The sequence below is a fragment of the Pogona vitticeps genome, chromosome 1 (assembly GCF_051106095.1).
Source record: "Pogona vitticeps strain Pit_001003342236 chromosome 1, PviZW2.1, whole genome shotgun sequence".
NCBI classification, from domain to species: domain Eukaryota; kingdom Metazoa; phylum Chordata; class Lepidosauria; order Squamata; family Agamidae; genus Pogona; species Pogona vitticeps.
The window spans coordinates 101,063,249-101,081,412 of NC_135783.1; the positions used below are offsets into that span (position 1 = coordinate 101,063,249).

At 38.4% G+C, this 18,164-nt stretch overlaps 1 protein-coding gene and 2 non-coding genes across 4 annotated transcripts in view; 2 read left to right on the plus strand and 1 right to left on the minus strand.

Annotated features, from left to right (window-relative positions):
* ASCC3 (activating signal cointegrator 1 complex subunit 3) overlaps positions 1 to 18,164 on the plus strand; it is a 246,412-nt gene that overhangs the window by 175,663 nt on the left and 52,585 nt on the right. For both annotated transcript variants that reach the window (XM_072998402.2, XM_072998405.2), the window contains exons 31-34: positions 2,924 to 3,061; positions 3,164 to 3,284; positions 4,524 to 4,656; positions 8,361 to 8,486. In XM_072998402.2, the coding sequence (XP_072854503.2) occupies positions 2,924 to 3,061; positions 3,164 to 3,284; positions 4,524 to 4,656; positions 8,361 to 8,486 (518 nt within the window). The remainder of the gene's footprint in view (positions 1 to 2,923; positions 3,062 to 3,163; positions 3,285 to 4,523; positions 4,657 to 8,360; positions 8,487 to 18,164) is intronic.
* Positions 5,521 to 5,684, minus strand: LOC140703500 (U1 spliceosomal RNA). The gene has a single exon (XR_012082861.1). It is a non-coding gene; the product is annotated as a U1 spliceosomal RNA (small nuclear RNA).
* Positions 7,590 to 7,755, plus strand: LOC140703492 (U1 spliceosomal RNA). The gene has a single exon (XR_012082857.2). It is a non-coding gene; the product is annotated as a U1 spliceosomal RNA (small nuclear RNA).

Genomic DNA, 18,164 nt, shown 5'->3' on the forward strand with positions numbered 1-18,164 from the left:
GTGATTTTTCAGCTGTTTTAAACAAATCAGTGTATTATGTCAATTTTTAATTCTTTGATATAATTTCATTTAAGATGGGCCAAATCTTCTATAACTTTGACATTACTATTACAGTCAGCCCACTTTAGTGAACTTACAAATTTTAGCCTGCTAAGCAACTGGTGCTTATCTAGCTTTTTTTTCAAATAACACAAATGCATCAAGAAAATTCAAAGGGCCCCTTCATCGCAACATGTACTTATGCTTTTGAAAAAGCTGGCACAGAGCACAATATTCATATACACTATACCTGTGAAGATTCTCAGTTATCCAGGTGAGGTTATATAGAACTTGAGTCATGGCAACTGGAACTTCTTTCTTATTAGGTTGAAACATTTTGCTACTCATCCAAGTAGCTTCTTCAGTCTGAGGAGAGTTAGTAGGAGACTCCTGATATATCCTCCCCATTGGTTTCACTTTTCCCCTGCATTTGTATGCATTGTTTTGACAGATTTTCCTTTGACACTCGTGTTTAAGTAAGATTAGGAAAATAATTAACTCCACGCTCATATACATGTCTAAGTAAGTTCTAAGTAAATTTAATGAGTGAGTTTAATGGAGTTTAGGATTGCAGCCTAAATAGCACCTCATATAATTGGTGGGTACTGCACATCTTAGCTGTCTCGTAGATTTTAGTAGAGTTATCATGACAGAGTTGGTCTGTCGGTCACCCTTGTGATATAGTTTTCTCTTATTTTATTAGGCAAATACAATAATCATTCAAAAACTGACAACTTAAAGAACTGTCTGCAAAATAAAATTATTAGTGGTCTGAAGTCCTAAAATGTGCCTGTGGAAAAAATACATTTGTTTTGGCTTTGGTTTTTTGTACTGATTTATGTGAAAGTAAGTGGGGTCTGCTAGAAATGACTAAGATCCCCTGCTGCTAGAATGACACGCCAGTGGTGTATATGCCAGCACTCCTGCTAAGGGTCCTTTCGTTTTACTGTGTTAAATTACACAACTTTGCAGGTATTACTAACAGCACCACAGGACACTGCTATACAGGGCAGGAGACAGATCGGGGTGTGGATAACACTTACAGCACAGCAAACACTAGGAATGTCTTTTGAATAAATAAATGTCAGTGTAATGGAGAAGAGGAGATGTGTTGTGTTACGATATGATAACAAAATGAATGATCAATATTATTACAAAGCTGGTTGTCCAGAATAAAGAAGGAAACAATTTTGCATTTTTCAGAGTTAGCTGTGATGCTTTGGTTTAAGTATGCCTAACAGAAACTAAAGGAAGCAAGGTTTTGTTCTATCTTTAACAGTAACAGACTGATTTTAACACGAGCTTTTAGAGACACCAATGCTCTTCCTTAAATGATAGACATCTATGGTTTGAATGCTAGACTCGGCACATCTGAAAAAGTAGAGTGCTGTCTATGAAAGCTAATGCTAAAATAGATATTTTAAATACTAGTGTAGCTGTGCTGCCAGAGGTCTTGCAGTGTGAGCTGATGATAAATGTAATTAAGAAGTGCAGTATGTATACCTGGACTTCTTAATATCATTGCTACTGCTTGGCTCCAGTGAATAACTATATGCTTTATTCACACAACAGGTTCTTGTATTTTTTAACAGTTATCTTAATTATGATTTGTTTCTTGTTTTAAAAATTGCTTGAAAACTGAAGTGTTTTAACTCATTGCTATATTAACTCTTACATAACTTACAATACTTCCCAGACCAGTGAGAAAGTTTCCAAGCATTATCCTCCTTCTCATCAATCCCATATACATTTCACCTGTTTTCCACCAAAGGGGGGGGGGCTCCCTTGGCATATGCCATATGAGATAATGCCATCATATATTTTAAATATATTTTAAATTTTGGAATTTTTTACTTTTTTTCTGCAATAGGGACATTCACTGGGGAAAAGGTAATTTTTCTTAGCCTTGATCAGATCTTTTATTTTAAAAATTGCTTTGTTGCCTTAATTCCTTTCCTTTGGCCATTTTTGTTTTACCCATCCACTTGGACTCTATAAATATATTGCTTTTTCATGTGTCCGACATCTACTCGAGTGTACAAAGCAAGCTTTCATTTTTCCAGTCTAATTTATATCACTGTCAAAAGCACTGCATAGCAACATCCGTCTTTGTCCTGAGGGCAGATATAGAAGCTTCCCGTGGATTACGTAAATCAACAATACTTTTTTGAGTTTTTTAATAAACCATTTTTCCACCATTAGTAAATATCACAAGTAGATATGATTATTTGTGTTATGAAAGATATACTTTGTTGCATTTTAGTGATTTTTATGATTTGTTGAGAAGTTTCTAATAATATGTGTGTACTTGTATTTGTTGGCATGTGTGTAAAAACTAAAAAGAAACATTGACCAAAATAGCCATTTTTCATCATGTAATTCACTTTCTATAGCTGCAGCACCTCATTATCAGGTCCGTAGTCTGCAATTATTGATTGTCTGAACATGGGCAAAATCCTGTTGCATAACTTTTCACTCAGTGTATCCCTTGTCAGTCACAGAAACATTTAATTAAACATTTAACTAATTAAAAGCTTCCTTTCCCACCATTTTAAATACCAAGGGTGCCAGAAGGCTCCTTTTTGCCCTGCAGAAACTTTTGGAAAACTTGTAGTGGGGTGGGGAATCTTTAAAAGCCCAAAATCACTACTGGAAAACTAGTGCTTTTTTTTTTTAACTTTTCAGCATTTATATTGAATTCTACTGTTTTACCTTTTCTTACTTTGTAATTTGCTTGCTTGCATTTCTTAGTGAATCGACAGCTCTTTCCCTTAGTTTAAACAAGCAACATGTAGCACGTTGATTTTTTTTCAGTGAACAGTCTTGTTACTAATAATATTCTGCAAGATAGTTAAATCCTTTTTTATACTATTCCTTGTTACAGATGAATGTCATCATAGGAACAATCAGAGAGTCTAACCTCAAATTGACTCTTGCCTTTGGAATAGGCATCCACCACGCTGGCCTTCATGAACGAGACAGAAAAACAGTTGAAGAATTATTTGTAAATTGCAAGATCCAAGTATGCTCTTTTTGTCTGTAATAACAATGCTGCAATATGCTGCTGGGGGAAAAATCACTTTTCAAAGCTGTGCTAATTTCACACTTTCCCCCTTCATTTTAGGTTCTTATTGCCACTAGCACATTAGCCTGGGGTGTCAATTTTCCTGCACATTTAGTAATTGTTAAAGGGACTGAATTTTATGATGGCAAGACAAGGCGCTACGTTGATTATCCAATTACAGGTATTGTCAAAACCCAGAGATATGTTTGACTGATATACGTTATACATTACAGTGGTGCCTCGTTTAACGATCACTCTGTTGACTGATGAAATCGCTTTGCGATGGACTTTTGGCCATTGCTGGAGCGATCGCTTAGCAATGTCCCCTATGGCTAAAATTCGCTTTGCGATGATCGCGGGGAAGCGATCATGGCAAAGCGAACTTTTTAAAACAGCTGATCGGCGGTTCCAAAATGGCCGCCGCAAAAAACAAAATGGCCGCCGCTGTTTTGCCTCGCTTTAGAGGCACCCAAAATGGCCACCGCTATGGAGGAGTTTCACTTTAAGGTAAGTTTTTAGCCCATAGGAACATATTAAACGCATTTTAATACGTTCCTATGGGCTTTTTCATATCGTTTAGCGATTAAATCACTTAGCGATGTTTTTCAGGAACGGATTAATATTGCTAAGTGAGGCACCACTGTACCTTGAAAATCATGTATTGAGTGTATTAAGACATGAAATGGAACAAAGCTGATTCAGAATTTTCATATCTTCTGTTCAGTGATATTAACTCATAGCTCCTAATCGCTTTTTGAAAAGTTGTTCCATTATGACTGCTGGGTAGCTCAGTGGTTTAGGTATTTGGCTGTGGAGCCAGAGGTTGGGAGTTGATTCCCCACTGTGCCTACATGACAGCAGCTGGACTCTATGATCCATAGATTCACTTCAGCTCTGCAGTTCTAAGATTATTATTGTCCAATAAAGTGTTTTTACATCAATAAGAATCTGATACTGATTAAATTTTTTTACCTAATACATTGTTTCAAAACATCGTCAGTAAACATTTTTACTTTCCTTCCTTTAAAAAGAAATTCAGTAACATTGGAATCAAATTGGAATGCAGAAATATATTATTTTAAAATGATACATTTCACAGAACAGATGTTTTGATACCATTGAAATGAATATAGGAGTGAGCTCTATTGGCATAGCTCATGCTGTGGAAAACCTGCAGTTCAGTGATGGGAGTGCATTTTTTACATATTTAAGTTCGCAAAATCTGGTGTCTTAAGTTAAAAATACCTCAAGTGGCAAAACTGTGACATAATTTCATATATGTTCATGCTTCTCCTAACAAATCCCCACTATATGGGGATAAAAAGTTCATTTTAAAGGTCTTTAAATGCTGTCATTAGCTATACAATGTAAATAGTGAAGGTGTGCTGTATCTGAAATAATTATCAATTGATTTTTATAGATGTGCTTCAGATGATGGGGCGTGCCGGTAGGCCTCAGTTTGACGATCAAGGCAAAGCAGTGATACTAGTTCATGATATCAAGAAAGACTTCTACAAAAAATTTCTTTATGAACCTTTCCCAGTAGAATCAAGGTAAAACGCAAGACAACTCTTATAGAGAACTCAACTCCGTATATGCAGTCTGTTCCCTAGATTTGCAAACTGATCATTGTGTTGTCTTTATATAGTCCAGTTATAGTTCATCTTTCTGGCTCCTGGTAATCCTGTATGCTGGCTTCTCATGTTATCTTACTAAAATATTTTACCTTGAAGAGAATTTGTTTTGTATCAGTTATATGGCTAAAATGTGTGTATTACATCTGCAGCAAGATCTGGCCACATAAACACAGAGAAATACACATAGGAGAAATAGAATGAATAGTAGCAGCAAAACAACCTTGTTTACAATCAACCTCCTCCTTTAAGAGTGTGCGAGTTTCTGGTGGCCTCAGTTTTCAGCGTAGCCCCTAGCATCATTTTTTAGCCAAGATACAGCTTATCTCTCAGATGGATGGCTGATAACACGAGCAGTGTCATGACCATTCCCCATTTAAAATGTTATGTGACCATTGAGTCAATCATAGTACAGTGGTGCCTTGCAAGACGATGAATTTGCTAGACAATGACTTTTTTTGAGCAATGTTATGCTTCCCAAAACGATTGTTCCTATGGGCATTCTTCGCTGGACAATGTTGAGGTCCTTGCCTCGCAAGACAGTTTTTCCCCCAAAAACCTATTTCGCAAGACAGTTTTCCCCCCATTGGAACACATTAATTACATAAGACCTACTTTTTGGGGATAAAAAAGTAGATCTTATGTAATTAATGTGTTCTAATTGGGGGGGAAAACCATCTTGCAAAGCATTGCCAAAGGGGCTATGGTTGCAAATTTAAATGATAGAGAATAGTGAAAATAGCAAGGAACCAAAAGGTAAAGAGATTGTAAAAAAATTAAAAAACAGGGAAATCATAAATGCAATCCCCCCATTAACATAAATTATGCAGATGAGTTCCCCACATTTGGGGAAATCACAGGGATCAGCAGCACACCCAAAGTCCAATGGATGATCCTCCCCTGGGAAAACCACTTTTATGACATGGTACTTCCCCTATTTAAAATCTTTAAAGATGATGCTGTTAAGGTGCTACATTCAATATGCCAGCAAGTTTGGAAAACTCAACAGTGGCCAGAGGATTTGAAAAGATCAGTCTACATCCCAATCCCAAAGAAGGGCAGCGCCAAAGAATGCTCCAACTACCGTACAATTGCACTCATTTCACACGCTAGCAAGGTTATGCTCAAAATCCTACAAGGTAGGCTTCGGCAGTATGTGGAGCGAGAACTCCCAGAAGTACAAGCTGGATTCCGAAGAGGCAGAGAACTAGAGACCAAATTGCTAACATGCGCTGGATTTTGGAGAAAGCCAGAGAGTTCCAGAAAAACATCTACTTCTGCTTCATTGACTATGCAAAAGCCTTTGACTGTGTGGACCACATCAAACTATGGCAAGTCCTTAAAGAAATGGGAGTGCCTGACCACCTTATCTATCTCCTGAGAAACTTATATGTGGGACAGGAAGCAACAGTTAGAACTGGATATGGAACAACTGATTGGTTCAAAATTGGGAAAGGAGTACCACAAGGCTGTATATTGTCCCCCAGCTTATTTAACTTATATGCAGAATACATCATGCGGAAGGCTGGACGGGAGGAATCCCAAACCGGAATTAAGATTGCCGGAAGAAATATCAACAACCTCCGATATGCAGATGATACCACTATGAAGGCAGAAAGTGAGAAGGAACTAAAGAACCTTGTAATGAGGGTGAAAGAGGAGAGTGCAAAAAACAGTCTAAAACTCAACATCAAAAAAACTAAGATCATGGCCACTGATGCCATCACCTCCTGGGAAAAAGAAGGGGAAGATATGGAGGCAGTGACAGATTTTACTTTCTTGGGCTCCGTGATCACTGCAGATGGTGGCAACAGTCACGAAATTAAAAGATGCCTGCTTCTTGGGAGGAATGCAATGACAAACCTTGACAGCATCTTAAAAAGCAGAGACATCACCTTGCCAACAAAAGTCCAAATAGTCAAAGCTACGGTTTTTCCGGTCGTGGTGTATGGAAGTGAGAGCTGGACCATAAAGAAAGCAGACCGCCGAAGAATTGATGCCTTTGAATTGTGGTGCTAGAGGAGGCTCTTGAGACTCCCCTGGACTGCAAGGGGAACAAACCTATCCATTTTTAAGGAAATCAACCCTGAGTGTTCACTGGAAGCACAGATCCTGAAGCTGAGGCTCCAGTGCTTTGGCCATCTCGTGAGAAGGGAAAACTCCTTGGAAAAGACCATGATGTTAGGAAAGTGTGACAGCAAGAGGAGAAGGGGACAACAGAGGATGAGATGGCTGAACAGTGTATGTGAAGAAACCAAGATGAATTTGACACAACTCCGGGAGGCAGTGGAAGATAGGAGGGGCTGGCATGCTCTGGTCCATGGGATCACAAAGAGTCAGACACAACTTAACAACAACAATATCCCCTGCAAGGTATGAGTTAGAATGGTCCTTGCCTCTCCTACCCCATTCTGTCCCCTAACCCCCCAAGTCATGGTGACCCCCTGGTTGCACCTCCCACTCAGTACAGGGCTGCACAGCCCCAGTCCTGCCAGAGGCCAAGAGAGCTCCTCAGTGTTTTGGGGTGCCCTGCGGGACCCTCATCAGGGGCTAAGTGTTCCTTCCACAATCCTCTAGTGCACAGGTATTAGCATAAAGTAGCTAGGTGTTCCACCCACAATTAGCATAAGGTATTAGCATATACTAATAACTGTGCACTAGAGGATTGTGGGAGGAACACTTATCCCCTGATGGGGGTCCCGCAGGGCACCCCAAACACTGAGGAGCTCTCTTGGCCTCTGGCAGGACTGGGGCTGTGTAGCCCTGTACTGAGTGGGAGATGCAGCCAGGGGGTCACCATGACTTGCGGGGTTAGGGGACAGAATGGGGTGGGAGAGGCAAGGGCCATTTTAACTCATACCTTGCAGAGAAAATACTATGTCATAAAAGTGGTTTTCCCAGCGGTTGGCTCATCCATTGCACTCTGGGTGTGCTGCTGATCTCTGTGATTTCCCCAAATGTGGGGAACTCATCTGCATAATTTGTGTTAATGGAAAATTGCACTTATGATTAACCCTGTTTTTTTCTAAATTTCTTTTCATCTCTTTTTCTTCTCATCAGGACCTATTGCAAAAGCAGCAAGTCCTAATTTTATATTCTTTTCTCTTTTTTGTCTATGCTAAAGGATCAGGGCAAATGCAGTTACCATTGTCAGGAGCCAGGGGGCTGTTTTGACTTCTTTTATCCTCTTTCTTTATTGTTAGAGAGAGAAAGAGGGGGAAGGCCATCTAAGACTCCTTGAATTTCCAAAGGCAGCGCAGGTGAGGGGATTGCTTCCCCCCCCCCATGGTATGAGGAACTGTGTTTTGCAAGATGATGTCTTCTATGGATAATTTTCGCAAGATAGTGATTTTTTTTTCCCCAATTGAAACGCATTAAATAGATTTCAATGCATTCCAATGGGGAACTGGGTTTCACAAGACAATGTTTTCGCAAGACAGTGATTTCCAAGGAACAAATTAAAATTGTCTTGCGACGCACCACTGTACCTGCAATCTGATTTTATAGCTGAAGCCAGGTATTAAGATTCCTTATCTGTTAAATTAAATTTAGTGGTTTATATATGTAATACCTTTATAAAATTATTGGGTGTATTTTTGATTTATTTCTTTGTTTAATTTTAGTTTACTGGACGTTCTGTCTGATCATTTAAATGCAGAAATTGCAGCTGGGACTATAACATCAAAACAGGATGCAATGGATTATATTACCTGGACCTATTTCTTCCGTCGCCTTATAATGAATCCTAGGTGAGCTTTAAGAAGTTATGAGTCAGTGCAGTATAACAGATTAAGCAAGGAATCTTGAAGGCTTTTGTTCAGATTATCTTTAGCTAACGCACACTGATCAAACCATTTTCTACCTAGCTGTTTTCATGTTTAAACGGGAAGTATTATACCCTGTAGAAATATATTGCAAATATACCATAGACCTGCAAAAACAAAAATCACAGTTTGTGTATTTTGCTGTTCCCATTCTTCTAGGTTGTTTAAATGTATTTTTCCCCATGTTCCATTGCTAGAAAAAGGAGAGAAGCAAGACAGAAAAGAGGGACATTTCAGCTTTCATTCTCTGCTCTGTTACATCTTCCCCATGCTAGCCCAGCTATGGAATTATAAAAATAGCCCTTATTGGACTGTTCTCTTGCTGAATCAAGAACCAAAAACTTGAATCAAGTGTACATCTATCTGAGTGAGAAAGTAATCTGCTCACAGTCCATTCAATCCATTAGGATGCACAGTCTGGATATATATCCGTGTGCGCATTCCATTGCAAGCAATGCATATTGATTGTATTTAAATTCTAGTGCTTATTTTGGATATGTTTGATTTAACTTATCCAGTTTATCAGGAGAGGAAAACGTCAGGCCCTCTGGGTGTCAGAACTTGACCCAAACCTCCACCTTTGGGAGTTGGGTAAATTCTCTCTCTCTGACCTGCCACCCATCCTGCTCACAATTGACTTACCCTTTTACAAATAAGGTCTTGAATGAATGTGGCCATGATTTACAGCTCTATATGTGCATGGGAACCTTGTTGCTAACTTGGGAATCAGTGTTCCAGGAGTTCTTTGTCTTAGTGTGTAATACTTACAAGGGAATCATTAGTAGTTTTTTAAGTTTTTATACTAAATAATCAAGATAAAGATCCATTGAAGATTTTTAAGGACCTTTGAATGATTAAGGTAAATAGCTACACTTACTCTAGTAATATAGGAAGTATGGTAATTTATTCTGTAGAAAGTTTTGGCATATTTTTCTTTACAATTTTTCTTGGTGCTATTTACCAAGAATTGAATATTCTGCTCCCTTCTTGTCAACATGTAGCAGTTTAATGTGTGCTATAGTATCATGACACCATACATTTTTCTGATCCCATCTCACATAATTGACTGGCTAAAATGTAGACCCACAATGCACTGAACATTATTATTATTATTATGTTCAGCATTACTATTGCCAGGGTCATTATTTTGCTTGCCATTGCAATATTTCTTATATTACATTGATTTTTTATAAGCTGTAGTGTTATATCTGCTTCGACCAGAGTTTTGTCCCTGTAGCAAGAAAATCCCTGAGCAGTTTTCCACTCCAACCACATCTACTGGCAGAAAACAGAGGGGTGATTTCTCCCCCTCTGCAGACCCCATCATTACTTCTACCACTGCAAGGGGACAGAAGAAATTGGTGAAGATTGTCTTCGTTTGGATTTAGGAAAAGTTCTCCTAGATCAAAAGCCTTTCACAGACAAAAGGAGCCCTTCAATTCATTGAAGGCTTTTGTTTGATCATGGAATGGTGGCAGATCTGAATTTTAAAAAAAAAGATTTTTGGGGGGGTTATGTCTTGTTCCACACATATATTCCAGTTTGAAACTGTTCTACAACTGAAGCAGTTATTTTACTATTACTTGCCTGTATGGTATACACCTGGAAGCTATATGTGAGCCTCTCTGAACTCTTCAGAGAAAACCAAATTATATATGTAAATTAGTAAATGAAAACATGTGATTTAGACATAATTAAATATATTTTGGTGCTTGCCTATTCAACATCATGGTTTCCTATTCCAGGCTCTATTGTAAATTTATTACTGATGCTAAATTTTATTCTACAGGCATATAAGGTTGGGTGAGCCTAAGTAATTCTTGCATGTGTGATTTTACTTCTTTAGTCATAATGAATGGTATATAAATGCCTATTCTCAATTGAGAGTATATAAATAGCTGTTTAATTCTTTCCCCCTTTATAACATTGCTGTTTTTAAAGCAAATTATTCTGAGTGGCGAAACAGCCCACACACATTGGTCCCAATCCAAATGCTCTAGTTAGCTTGGCTTGTCATTAAGCTTTCCAAATTGTTATACCTCCTGGATAGCATCCAGAGAACTGCTTAGTTTCACAACAGAGGCTTTCATTAGTCCAGTATTTTTTTGTTTTTTTTATGAACAAATGACCTTTTCACAAACTGCTTTTGAACAACCATCAGTTTCAGAAGAAGTATGCCATATGATAGTAATTCTCTTATTTGAGGAAAACATGTCTCATTAGGCTTATTAAACAACTTACATGATCCTTTGGATGTTGAGCATCCTTTATTAATCTGAAATAATTGGATTCTTAAAGAAGATTGACTCACTTCATTGAAATACCCTACTTTGTACATTTCAAAGAAAAAGTTCTGTAGCAGTTCTGCTGAAATTGTTAGAATTACCTTAACAGGTACAGTCTACCTTAAGTAGATAGAGGATGAGAAAGGGCATAATACACAACCAGAATATCAGAAAGTTGCATAGGTTGCACTCTACAAACGGAGCTGAGCAAAAGAGCACTCCCAGAGGATTCTCCCTCTGTGGAACAAATTATCTGAAAGTTTCACTGTCATCTGTGATAATATCTAGGATTATGATTGTATGATATTATCAAAAGAAAATTGATGACTATAACAGACTCTGTTTTGAACAATAGAATCAAGCAATATGGTTCTATACAAGTAGATCAGCTTTCTTATTGGAAGACCTGTCTACAAATAGTTCAAAAATTAGAGCTTTGTTTTCCGTGAAATTCACCATATAATGAAATCAATTTTTCACATTGTACTTTAATATATATTTTATATGGATTTAAATGTTGTTTTAACTCAATCAATATATTGTCATGAGATGTATGGGTTTGCAGGGAGTATTGGTTTTGTTTTTCCTCCCAAGAGAAGGACTAATGTGTCTAGCCTTGGGCAAGCTGCAGTCTTCCAGAGGGCCCACAGAAAAATTGTAAACCACTTCTAAATACTTTATACCTTGAAAACCTTGGGAAGGTTTGCAAGGATGTGATTCATTCATTCATTTTATTTTATTGCAGGAGAAAACACTAAAAATAATTCCCTGCCTGAAAACATTTACAGTGGACCCTTGCCTTAAGAAATTAATCCGTATTAGAATGGTGGCTGCAGGTTGAAAAGTCTCTAGGCCAAGGCTCCATTGACCTACAATGCATTGAAAACCGATTAATCCGTAACCGGCCGTTTTTGTTCCATTTTGATTTTTTCCCCGGTCTGTATGTCAATTCTCCAGCTGCAAGTCAAACCTAAATTTTGCGGCCAGAGAAGTCTGTAACTTAAAAAGTCTGTAAGTCAAGCCGTCTGTAAGTCGAGGGTCCGCTGTACTAGACGTTTGTTACTGGCCGCAGTTCAGATAATGTTAGCTCTGCCTGAGTCATGTGTGAATCAATGCAATTTAAATTAGAGGGCACTAATTAAGCCCTTCTTATTTGCACATGACACTTTTCTGGATTGAGGCTCTCCTGTTAAATATTTAGAACATTTTCTAAATTGCCTTTCATAATCATCTTAGTGTTGAGAATTTTGATTATAATGTGTATTTTCATAACATCAGCAAGCAAGGAGATATTGGTTAGCAGAGATACTTACGACACTGTGACGCTGAAAGAGTAAAACCAACAACTTTTTTCTGTCCATATATTTACATATATACATAGAGGATAGACATTCCTCTGGCAGCATAACATGACATGAAGCAACACACAGCATAGGAAAAAGTGATCTGACTTACAGCAGGTAAAGACGTTCATATTACACATGACTTATTTACAGTTCTGTGACCAATCAGAAAATACATTACTTCATTTTCTGTTACACTAAGTTTCATCATGTACAAAGCTGTACAACATTAAGTCTTACTCCTTGATTTTTGTTGTTGTTGTTTAGTCATTTAGTCGTGTCCAACTCATCATGATCCCATGGACCAGAGCACGCCAGGCCCTCTTGTCTTCCACTGCCTCTCGGAGTTGGGTCAGATTCATGTTCATAGGTTCGATGACACTGTCCAACCATCTTGTCCTCTGTCGTCCCCTTCTCCTCTTGCCTTCACACTTTCCCAACATCAGGGTCTCATCCAGGAAGTCTTCTCTTCTCATGAGGTGGCCAAAGTATTGGAGCCTCAGCTTCAGGATCTGTCCTTCCAGTGAGCACTCAGGGTTGATGTTCTTTAGAATTGATAGGTTTGTTCTCCTTGCAGTCCAGGGGACTTTCAAGAGTCTCCTCCAGCACCACAATTCAAAAGCATCAGTTCTTCAGTAGTCAGCCTTCTTTATAGTCCAGCTCTCACTTCCATACATCGCTACTGGAAAAACCATAGCTTTGACTATGCAGACCTGTGTCGGCAAGGTGATGTCTCTGCTTTTTAAGATACTGTTGAGGTTTGACATCGCTTTCCTCCCAAAAAGCAGGTGTCTTTTAATTTCGTGGCTGCTGTGGGTCCTTGCTATCCACACCTAAATACAATCAGCACAGTGATTCAGGTAAAATCAGCCATTTTACATTTAACTATAAAACATTAATATTTAATACATTTTCATATCAAAATCTCAACACTTAGTGCTACTTATTTTTTAATAGAATGTTTATTTTCATCTGGTAGATTATTTACATTTAGGATTCAAAACCTTCTAGGTTACCATATTTGATCATTGTTCTGTTAGCTCTGATTGATTTATTTATTTTAATGTCAGCAGAAGATGAGTATTTAAGCTTGCGCTAACAGTGCTAGTAGGCAGCTGATGCTGTTCAAAGGAATGTAGAATGACTGGTTTGCTTGAGCAGAGCTTATAAATAAATCTTGAAAGACAAATTAAATAGGCAGTGTTGATGAAGGACACAAATGTCTTACCATGTGCTGTAGCTGCTGTTAACGTTACAAAGAAGGATATAATTTTTCTGTGGTCTCATACAAACACAGTCATATTTCAGAATGTGTCTCATTCTAGGAGAATTTTTTAACATCTCTCAGGAAAACCAAACAGCAGTATGCTTTGTTACATACTTCCTGGCAAAAATCCTGCAGGTGTTGATGTCAGGTATATTTGCTCCCATGCAAGGCTCATAAAATTTAGTACTGAAAAAACAAAACATTTGGAAATGCCCAGAAGTTCTTCATCATGGTCTCTGTGAATTGCACATTGGCTTTCTCTCTGCCTGTAAATCATCTCTGGAACTTGTAGAGCTTAGTGACACCAAAAAGCTTCCACCCTCTCCACTCAGTAGGCACTCTTCACAGCAATCCTCTTTCAGTTCCTGCTTTACCATCACTGAGGCAACATCTGATAGAGCTTCTGGGGCTATTTTTTCTGACTCTTTTGTTAACAATGGCCCTGTTTACTTATATTTCTTCTTCTTTTTTCTTTAGCCGTTCATCCACAACACACACAAACACATACATAGTTATTTGTGTTACTTTGTCTAACCACATTTACCATGTGGCCCCCTCAGGCCCATGCAAGAGATGTAAATTGTTCCAACAAAATACCTTCATTGGCCAGTGATACGGACGGATGGTCGGTCGGTCGGTCTGTCTATTTTAATTTATATACCTCCCATCTACTCTGTGATATTCCCATATATCAATGATTGATTAATAGTGGCAAAAATGAGAACAGGCACACAAAAGCATGAATTTTATATTGGCTCTACTGTCAGACCCCAGCCTTTTTTGTAAATCATGACAAGTCACACCTCAACCCGCCAACACAATACGTAGGAGTGGTATTGGATTCCAAAGCTGCAGGACCATATCTGTCCACAGACAGGGTGAACAGAATTGACTCTGGACCAAGCACAAGCATCAGCATGCATATTGCCCTGAAGCTTCTAGGCCTCATGGCATCTCCCAATACTGTAGTTCCCCACACCAGGCCCTGGATGCAATCCCTTCAGGTATGTTTCCTGGCTTTATTCAATCCCATGACAAATTCAAACCGAAATATCCTTACTGTGATAAGAGATGGTGGACTACCTGAAGTGGTGGTCCACACCCAAGAAACCTTTCTTTGGGCATGCTCTTCTGTCAGTTGCAACCCACTGTCCTTTTCACCATGGATGCCAGTCTCACTGCCTGAAGAGCCCATTGCAAAAGGAGGGGCATTCATGCCCTGTGGAAGGATGACGAGAGGCACTTGTATTTCAACTGCTGGATTATCAAGGTTCTTCTGACAGACAATTCCACCACAATGTACTGCATCAATGAGAAAGGACGGGGTTGTGAGCTTCTCATAGCAATACTTTGAGAGCAGAAAGATATGTCAGTGTTCTTTGGCCACCTTGTCATATTCAAAGATGTGCAGGCCCCTTCATGTTAGAATTAAATGCCAAGAATCAGCTACCTAGGTTTGTTTGTTTGTTTGTTTGTTTGTTTGTTTGTTTATTTATTTATTTATTTATTTATTTAATTTATATCCCACCTATCTGGACTATAAGTCCACTCTAGGCGGCTTCCAGGTTGCCAGTCACTGAAGGATTAAAAGGTATACAAAGGTGCTGATTCATATAGAAAATGCATTTAACTATAACAGGATGTACATTCAGCAGTTAAACGAGTGAGCACTTAACCTGTGATCCATGTCACACCTGTATGAGCATTGATGCAGAAAGGAGAGACGTATGAAGAAAAAGCATGGAATCAATTTAAAGTGTCCTTCCTTCAGTCTCATCCTCTGTAATGGTTGATCAACTCCATGTTAAAACATCTATTTTCTAGAATCAGACAGTGATGTGAAATGGCAGAATGCAACAGACACACTCAACCATCCCTTCTCATTTCCTTGGAACTGAAACAGCAACTGCATAGTGAAATGTCATTAATTTCAGAGGAACTTCTTTCTCATGAGAACCTACTTAGGATCCTAGTGCTTTTAGAGACACACAGGGAAATAGCGGAGGGGGCTTGCTTCTTTTGTTTCTACTAGTGCATGGGGGGGGGGATGTTCCACTAATATATTAACTTTGACAGGACAAATTGTGACAGAAAGTTTCTTTTCCTGTGTCATCTTGTGAGGAGTATAGGGAGACTATGAGGAAAGCAGCAAGTTAGGTACTCTAATGGCTCTCATTGTCCTGGCCAATGGAAAGGTGTTTGGATGAAGAAAGTCTTAGAATAGTTGCATGCATTTTTGGCCCCAGCTGTACTTTGAAATAGTGATGCCTTGGGCAGAAGTGGGTTTATGAGACCTAGGGTAGGAACCTTCCTAGTACAGTCTTGATTTGAGAATAACAGGAGTTGTGACTATGGGAAGTTTTGAGTGGTTTTACAAACTCACCATACTTTTATACCCTGTTCAGTACTGCCCCTGGGGCTGAAAGGCATGTTGCTCTTTTATCCAGTTTACTCACTCTCACACTGCAGCTGTATTCAAAAGGGGGGGGGGTGCCTCACACTCTCACACTGCAAAAAAAGGGGGTCATTCCTTTCACAGAAAAGTGCAAAACCCAGCTGAATCTTGCACATGTGTACTGGAGGACAAAAGAAAGACAATTTTAGCAAATCCCTGTTTCCAGTCTTGATCTTGAAGCCCCTCCATTGTCTGGAGCAAATTTTGGGCATGTGTAGAGGGCTGCAGTAGAAAAGGGGAAACGAGAGCCATAATGGAGATGTATAATCTCCAGATTTAAAAGGAAGGTACCTCAAAATGCCAGATGCAGTGGAGGGGTATCGGGGAACTGGTATCTAGTTGTCCTCGTGGTCTCCCAGAGGCATCTGGTGGGGCCACTTTGAGATACAGGAAGCTGGACTAGATGGGCCTTTGGCCTTATCCAGCAGGGCTCTTCTTATGTTCTTATGAGAGAAGTCACATTCCCTCATTCCATATGTGGAATTCCACTATTAATGAGTTTGATTCACTTTGAATATCATTTGAAAATGTGATAATGATAATCACATTTTCAAAGTATAACTCAGTAACATAAACCTTCATTCTCTTACATTTGATTTCTGTCCCATTGAGGCGTTTTGATCCACAATTTTTGGATTAAATTCCAAAAAAGAAGTTGATTGGCTCATCTTTCCAGTTTACCATATATGAGGAACATGCCTAAAATAATACAATTTCCCCTATTATGTCCTAAGTTTCATGTCCATGTCCAGTTTTTAGAAAATTCTGCCTCAAGTAAAGTCACTTCATTTTTAGCACATCTTTCAATAAATAAATTGGGACTCTCTTTGAGAGAATAACTATTAATTTATGTGTTATAGTCTAAATGTGTGTTTTTTTTCTGTTAGAAATATGTGGTATCTCAAAAAATAATCATGAATCAAGATAATCAGTTTTTTTGCCTCACCCACAAGAAATGTATATAGGCAAATGTGTTTCTTTTTCAGCTGGGCCTGAAACATGCTTTCATTATTAGTTCCATTACTACTATCATGAAATCTAAACATTAAAAAACGTGATGTTTGTAACAAATGACTTCATAGATCTGTCCATTATTGCCATACCATTTCAAGGCTGACGAAAAATTTCCCAGGGAGATTTTGGGTTAAGTTTACATAAACTAAACAGGAAGCAATTGCCACCACAATCCACATTAAACCCAAAATATTCTCTGTAACTTCATATACATTTTATGTCTGCACGCCTCTGTCTTTCTTGGCTGCTGAAATTCCACACTTACTCAGATTAAAAAAATAAGCTCATGTTTCTCGTAGTGTTCTGGATATATTCTCAGCTATAATTATTGTTACAGGGAGAGGGGAGGATGTGTTTGTTATAAATTATTTAAAAGCCCATTTTAAAAGTTAGTTCCTTCCCTGTTTTGATTGTTTAAACATTATAGACTTTGTAAATTTTTATGGTACCTAGGAGTTTGTTATTGCTTTTTTCCCAATGGGCTACTAATGGGAGTTAGCCTGTCTACCCCATGTGCTAGATGCTGTTAGTATAAAACTGCCTTTGACTTTCACACCTCTCAGGGGACGAGTAATTGTTGTGTTCAAACAGCCTGTAATTGTGATCCCGCTGGCTTTCTCAGTACGCTTCTGGCTATTAGAATCATTAAACAACTCAGCACCTGTTAACAGCATTGTAAATATTCAACCTTGCTTGTGCGCAGGTTGAGCCGAATATAGGAGAAGGCTTACAGAGCCCAGCCTCATAAATTAGAGCTCCTGACAAGTCAATTATTGTGAAACTGGGTTTCACTGTGAAATAAATGAAATGGTGTGCTGACAAAAAGGTGGGCTGTCTGTTTGCAGCAGAAGGAAAATAATGACTAGATGATTCAATGCAGTGCCTGTGAAACTCCACGATTTTTATTCTTCATCTGCAATTAAATAGTTAGATAATAATAGCTACACCAAAAAAACAGTCAGAAAAAGTGCATATCTGATTATCTACTGTTATTTTAAATGATTTTAAGCTATTAATATGATCCTGTTTTAAAAGTGCATGATCATTATAGTTTGTATTCCGTCCAAAATGAAGTGTTTCACTTGAAATTACATGGAGATGCTTTGAGGTCCTATATTTATGTTTTAATCCTTAGCATATTTAGTCAAAAGTAAGTCCCAAGGTGGTTCTTCTCAACTCAGAGGTGTGATTAGGATTGAAGCGTAAGGTTCCAAGCAAAAACAATAAACAAAAAACAAC